Source organism: Oncorhynchus tshawytscha, linkage group LG05 (assembly GCF_018296145.1).
Source record: "Oncorhynchus tshawytscha isolate Ot180627B linkage group LG05, Otsh_v2.0, whole genome shotgun sequence".
NCBI lineage: Eukaryota > Metazoa > Chordata > Actinopteri > Salmoniformes > Salmonidae > Oncorhynchus > Oncorhynchus tshawytscha.
The window spans coordinates 74225706-74233407 of NC_056433.1; the positions used below are offsets into that span (position 1 = coordinate 74225706).

Here is a 7702-nt window from a genome sequence, read left to right on the forward strand (position 1 = left end):
ACACCAGGCTAAAGGAAGCATAAAATAAGCAGCAGACAGCATCCCTGTAGCAGGTTAGTGGTTAAGTGCCTTGCTCAAGGGCATAACGGCAGCAGGTGGCACATGAGATTCTGATGTCAGAAACCCTCTGGTTGCCAGCTCACTCCTGACAAATTCCCCCGTCAGCCATGGGATTTGAACTGACAACCCTCTGGTTACTGGCCCTGAGAGATGCTGAATTCATCTGATTGAAGTTTAAGTCAGAGTACTCTATCTTAGAAGTTATTGCATTAATGTGTGTACAAAATGCTCATTGGCATTTGATTAGACTAATACTGTATGTAAAAGCGATAAGAGTTCGAGCCGTATGAAGAACAACAGGGTAGGAACATATTGGAATTGGTTGTAACCAGGTTGTGCTGTGGAGCTTCACAGTGGAGTACCCATAGGACCTTCTGAAATGTGTCAATTTATTGCAGGTAGTGTCAGAGGAAGTCCTGCCGCTGTTGATTGGGAGTGTAAGGGAAGTGAGTGGTGATTGAATTGTTAAGGAATGTGGCGCTAGAAGTGAAGCGGGATGGGTTTGGAAGGGAATTTTCTATAACAGTCCCTGAGTCTGACCTCTTATCAATCTCTCAAATGATATTAGAAATATAAAAAAATAAGAATTATGCAATGATGGGTTTTAGTGAAGGAAATTGCAACAGTTTTACACAACCAAACAAATACATATTCCAAACCATTTTATTCTTACTGTTTATTCTGGGAAAAAATGACAGAACACAGAGGGCTTACAATGACAGATGCAATATGCAATACTATACAGCCACCACACAACTTTGAGGCAATGTTGTGGCAACATTCTGTGGTTGCTCTGTGTCTGCTGGGTTGCTCCTCTTGACTAACAAGGTCCCAATCTACTTCAATTATTAATTGTTGTTCATCTTTGTTTGTTACATTTCCAATGAATAATCAACAGTGGGTATTTTAGTTTCAGTTACAGTGCATGATGTACAATCATTATATAGATTTAAATATGGAACATTTCACCTCATATCTAACTACATGTCATGATTGTACTTTTTATTGCATTTTGCTGACAGATATGTCCCAATACATTTCCTTAACAGTTCATATAATAATGGGGGTGTTGAAAAAAAATCTACTTTTTCCAGACAAAAAAAAATGTAACTCAGTATATTTGGTCAGATCAGTAGCTTTAGATTTTTTTACACATCCCAACAACAGGTCTTACTAAAAACTATAATTTAGACAGGGATATTTTGTAGATGTCAGGTGTGTGCGTACTGGTAGCGAAGTCAGGTGCAGGAGAGCAGAGAGTTTATTGAGGCAGGAGAAACCAACAGACGGACGCCACTGTGTCAAAACCTCCAGCCCATAGGCAAAAGTGCAAAACGCGCAAAACAGTCACAATAATTTATGTTTAACAATAAACATCTTTGTGAACAACATAAGGAATAAGGAAACCAATCTGGTGCATCAACAATTAACACGTAACACAAACAATTCACAGGAATAAATACATGCAGTGTGATTGGGGAATGAAAACCAGGTGTGCAGGGAACAAGACAAAACAAATGGATCAATAAAAAATGGAGCGGCGATAGCTAGCAAGTCGGTGACGTTGACCGCCGAACGCCGGCCGAACAAGGAGAGGAGCCGACTTCGGTGGAAGTCGTGACAGTAGACAAGTTCAAGTTGTTGGGGGAGTAAGGTCTCTGCTGCTTCTGAAATCTACAGGACTGGAAACTAAATTTCCATGACTATGATAACAGGTTTCACTTTTTATGGCTTCACTGTCCATTTCCAAATGAGAAGAGTCCGCTTACACTCGAGTCAGAAACAGCCATCCCCGCTACAAGAGCCAACAGCGACGTGAGACAAGCTTTGCCGGTGACAGCCAGGTAACCTAGTTAGCACGGGGCTAGCCTGCTAACTTTAGCTCTAAGAAACAGTCAAATCCAACAACAAAATGGTATATTAAAAACAGCACTAACACCGTGGGCGCAGGTTCTTCATCTGTCACCATCTGTCGACTGCTCAGGGTTTTCAGGAGCATAACGTGTAATTATCTTTTCTGTACTTGACTCAAAGGATAAAGTACTCTGCTTGTATTTTCACAGATGTCAGTTTTGGGTTTGAACCTCACACCCTTCTTTCTGCATCGCGTTCTCGCCGTCCGCCATCTTACATCTCCCTAGCTTGAGTCAGTATTTTATTCTGAAATAGTGTTTCATATCAACCATCAATTTTATAGAAAGTGTCATTTCCCCTGTGACGTTACGGTTACTTCAAGTGTAAAGGTCTATGGCTGAAAACCTATTCAGCCTATCAGGGTTGGAAGAGTTTTTATTGACCCCCAAATTCCCAGAATAATGTTTCATGTTATGCTCTGTTCTCATTTTAATATTAATTTATTTTACTTTATTATGAACACAACACATTTATTTTACTTTTATTTAACTAGGCAGGTCAGTTAAGAACAAATTCTTATTTTCAATGACGGCCTAGGAACAGTGGGTTAACTGCCTTGTTCAGGGGCAGAACGACAGATTTGTACCTTGTCAGCTTGTCATACAAAAAAACAGAAATATACAAACAAGAGTACATAAACCTAACAGACAGACAAACACGAGTACATAAACCTAACAGACAGGGGTATTACATATCAAGACTCATTTTCAGTTTGTTAAATACTTTTATGGTGGGTATTGCTTTTTTGTTTTTACATTTACTGATCATTTCAAAATAATATTTAAATTCGATCTTAAATAATGTGAAGGGGGGTTTGTTCTCTGCCCACTTCATTTTATGGACAAAGAATCTTCCAAGAAAGATAAACAAATGAACAATGAAAGTTAAATCAGGGTCCATATCATTTGGTTCAAAATAAAACATAACATCAGAGTCTCTCAAATTAAAATTAATAGCTGTTTCTTTTAAAATAAAATCTTCGAACTCACTCCAAAATCTTCTGACATAAGAGCAGTCCCAAAATAAATGGTTAAGAGTCTCTGGGTCACAATCACAAAATAAACATGTGTTGTCAATAGCTATTTTAAATCTGTGTATAATAAAGGTCTTTACAGGGTAGATTCTATGAATGAGTTTGTATGATACTTCTTTCACCTAATTAGATATACAATATTTACCAGATAACAACAAAACCTTGTTCCAGTTCACTTGTCCCAGGGCTGCGTTCCAGTTCACTTGTCCTAGGGCTGCATTCCTGTTCACTTGTCCTAGGGCTGCATTCCAGTTCACTTGTCCTAGGGCTGCATTCCAGTTCACTTGTCCTAGGGCTGCATTCCAGTTCACTTGTCCCAGGGCTGCATTCCAGTTCACTTGTCCCAGGGCTGCATTCCAGGTCACTTGTCCTAGGGCTGCATTCCAGTTCACTTGTCCTAGGGCTGCATTCCAGTTCACTTGTCCCAGGGCTGCATTCCAGTTCACTTGTCCTAGGGCTGCATTCCAGGTCACTTGTCCTAGGGCTGCATTCCAGTTCACTTGTCCCAGGGCTGCATTCCAGTTCACTTGTCCTAGGGCTGCATTCCAGTTCACTTGTCCTAGGGCTGCATTCCAGTTCACTTGTCCCAGGGCTGCATTCCAGTTCACTTGTCCCAGGGCTGCATTCCAGTTCACTTGTCCTAGGGCTGCATTCCAGTACATTTTAGCAGAGGGAATAGTAACATATTGACATAGTTTCCTTATATACCTGTTATTACATTATAGTTTAAAATGTAAATTCCTTCTAATTGTATTGAGGCTACAAAATCCTCAACAGTTGCACTTGGAGTACTGTTATATTCTCCTAAAAGAAGAATAGCACCTTTAGGGACAGCTCTAACAACTGTTTGATACTCCTCAGGAGTGAATGTAACATTGTGTGTTCTAATAAGTTCTGGATAATCATACAGTTGTCCATCATTATTCAATAATTGTTTAACCTAAATAATGTTGTTGTCAAACCAGTTCTGGAAAAACAAAGACTTGTTTTTGTATTTTATGTCTTTATTATTCCAGATTGTTTACCTATGAGGGGAAACATTGTGTTTGTACATGAGCTTCCATGTTAGAAGTACTTGTTTATGAAAGTTTGCAAGCTTAATAGGGATTTTACCCATATCAAAGTTGCATATGAGTTAGAATTCTAGACCACCAATTTGTTGGAATATTAAATTAGGGATGATATTCCAGATGCAATCCTTATTTCTTAAATAGTTTTGTATCCAATTCATCTTAAATATTATATTAGAGGTTTTAAAATCCAGAGCAATCAACCCTCCCTCACCTTGGGTGCTACATATTACCGCTTTTCTTAAATAATAAACTTTATTCGTCAAAATGAAGTTATATAATTTAGTATTAACCATTTTAGTTACTGACAGAGGAACATCCAAGGGAAGGGAGGTATAAACTAATCTGGACAGACCTTAAGATTTTGATAAAAGTACTCGTCCAGATCAAGAAAGATCTCTTAATAACCAGGAGTTAAATCTCTTTTCAATTTTCTCTACAATAGGAGATTAATTTAAGTTGGCCCTTTCTTTCTGATCTTTGCTAACTGTAATACCAAGATATGTGATCACATCTTTTACAGGGATATTACATACTGAGTTTAAGTCACATCTTTCCACGCAAATAATTCACATTTCCTAATATTCAGAGAGAAACCTGATACATGTGAGAAGGCATTAATACACTCAATAGCTTTCTTGACTTCATTATGATCTTTCAAAAAAAATGGTGGTGTCATCAGCCAATTGTGAACCTTTTATCTCTTTGTCTTGTATCTGAATACCCCTAAAACTATCCTTATTTATATGAAGTGCCATAACTTGTGTGACCAATAAAAATAAGAAAGGAGAAATTGGGCATCCTTGTTAAATTCCACGTCTAATGTCGAATCTTAATTTAACAGAGCTGTTACTATTATTGTAAAATGTCTTAATTACACTTTGAAAATATTGACCAAAACCAAAAAGAAAATAATGTTCAACTGTATCAAATGCCTGGTAAAAGTCTACAAATAAAATAATGCTATCTTCCTTAATGTGCTCATTGTAGTCTATCAAGTCCAATACTAGTAGAATATTATTACATATGTGTCTGCCCTTCATAAAACCAGACTGGGTATCATCAATGATTTGGTCAATACCTTTTTTAAGTCTTTCTGCAAAGATGGATGCAAGTATCTTTCCATCATTGTTCATTAATGTGATTGGTCTCCAATTGTCTAACATCATAGAATCTTTGTTTGATTTGGGTATTACAGAAATTAGGCCACGTGTCATGGAAACAGGCAGGACCCCTAAATCAATTGCCTCATTAAAAACATTAAATATAAATGCAATAATATCCTCCTGAAAATATTTATAGAATTCACTGATAATGCCATCATTGTTCTCTTTTAACTTGCCGATACATTTTTTATATCATTAATATAAATAATTTTATCACAAGACTTTTGGAAGTCTTCATCTATGAATGTTGCTCAGTTCTGCACAGTTCTGCACATGCTCTGTTCTAATTCGATCCACTGCCACTCAATGGCTATTTATTCAGCTTCTGACTGTGTTCATCTTGGATGGCTCAGGGAGCTACTTTGGGACATGTGTACTTCAGTTTAAATTCAGTTTAAATTGCTGTGAATTTAAACGGATGAGAGGTCGTATGATTACGTACCTTCTGCTAGTCCAGACCGCACAGTGAGGCAAAGCGGGCCCAGTACACCGGCTAATCACTGGTGGCTAGTCCACCTGACAGGGGTATCCTGGGCTAGGAAGCCGAGCGCATCTAGACGTTGTCACAGCGTAGATACATACCAACCTCCGGCTTCCACCACACAGCGGGGCAGAAGCGGAGTCAGAAGACTCCGGTAGAATGGCGAAACACTGATAAAAACCTGACCGTTGAGGAGTATCCAAGGCTAGTCGGCCTAACGTGTCTAGGTCGTCAGTCACAGCACAGATGTATTCTCTCTCGGCTTTCAGGAAGGGCACAAGATTTTGCCTGTTGTTTAATAACAACTCTCACAGCCTATAACGGTTTTGCTAAGTAATAAACATTTGTAACACTTGAAACAAACAGTGTGTCACAACACGTTCAGCAAAACTGCCCTGCCGCCATCTTGTGTTTCATTACACAATGCATTGCAAGAATAATCAGTACAGATTGGAGGTACTCAAACACACAAAAAAGACAAGAATATGAATTTAACCAAAAACACTTCTGTTCATTTTTTGCCTTTATGCTATCTATTACATTTTCAATCTCTATTATAATGGTGCATTACAAAGCTCGATAAAGTTCATTGATATACATTTCCTTTGCTTTTAGATGATCTATGTAGAACTCCTGAATGGTATTCTATTCAGTACCTGAGTACATCCTCTGTGGGCAGAACTGGACTATGGCTCCGTCCTGGGTGAGAGGGGCCAGCACTAATTTGTAGATGTCTCCACACATGATCTCCAGCACGTAACAGGTGTTGCCCCTGAGGGGAGGGGTGCAGGTGTTGTTGGACTGATTAATACAGACACCTAAATGTGTTGACAAATATACTGTTCAATTTGGTGCTATTTCTTTCCATCCACCCTATCCCTATCACCATGTCTCATTTTCAACCTCAAGGGACTTGCCTGATTAAATTAAGGTTAAATCAAACTAGATCAGATGCATTTCCTGAAGAAAATGTGTGTGCTTGCTAACCAACCCCCCCATCCCCTCCTTACGTGTGATCTGGCAGACAGTGAAGTTGTCTCCCTGTCTGTTCTCAGGGTCCCGGGAGTTGCCCTTGATGCAGTAGTCCCAGCCTCCAGACCAGGGAAGGTGACGCTGGTGTCGGTGGAGTTGAGCTTCACCCTGCTTTCTGAGCCCTCCATGATGATGCTGATTGTGTACAGGACAGCATGGACCACTGGCTCCCACCCCACCACAATGGTGTCATTGCTGGGTGAGGTGGAGTTGAGCTCTGGTGCTGCAACCACTGTAGGAGAAAGACAGCAAAGAGACATCTTATTTGAGGTGTGTATTTGTTTGTCTGTGTTGGGGTGTTTATGGTTTAAATTGTAATTGTATGATAGCCTACTTATCAATTTCAATTAAAAAAGTGTACTATTTTCTGTTCTGTGTACTTTCATATAACAAAACTGTAAAGTGCATATTTTATTTTGGGTGGGATGGTACTGTGCGAGTGTAATTACAATGTACTACATGACTGAGATCTGAGACTGACCCTCTTCATCTCTTCTGCCTCTAAAGAACATCAAACCACTAAACCACAATGGATGAAACTGCTGCTGTATTGTTTTGGTACATGAAGAAACCCGATAGGCTGACTAACACAGTGCTCAACCCAGTTAAGTTTATTATTTGTGTTCATGGAGAGGGGTCGGATATAGTTACCCCGGATACAGGATAGATAACTCTCACCCTTAGGGCTTTAAGATCAGGTATGCAGCTACTCTCCTTTCTTAGCTTTCGTTTGTTCTTTCTTTCCCCAACAGTCAGTTAATGTGAGGTCCAAGGGACAATACCTGTCTTTGCTACTGAAAGGAGGGAAGGCTGGCTCCTGCCTCCGTGGATGACGGATATGACACTGAGAGTGTAGTCGGTGTACGCCTGGAGGTTGAGCATGGTCCCGTGGGAAGAGGACACCTCGGTCTCGGGGGAAGGACAGGTCGGTGTTCTCAGCCCGCAG

At 39.7% G+C, this 7702-nt stretch overlaps 1 protein-coding gene across 1 annotated transcript in view; it reads right to left on the minus strand.

Moving 5' to 3' along the window:
* The window catches only part of LOC112247084, a 50229-nt gene extending 42591 nt beyond the window's left edge, over window positions 1-7638 (minus strand). The window contains exons 1-3 of the mRNA XM_042322725.1: window positions 7539-7638; window positions 6735-6988; window positions 6381-6525 (exon numbers count right to left, since the gene is read on the minus strand). Coding sequence (XP_042178659.1) covers window positions 6381-6525; window positions 6735-6988; window positions 7539-7638 — 499 coding nt within the window. The remainder of the gene's footprint in view (window positions 1-6380; window positions 6526-6734; window positions 6989-7538) is intronic.
* Between the last annotated feature and the right edge of the window lie 64 nt (window positions 7639-7702).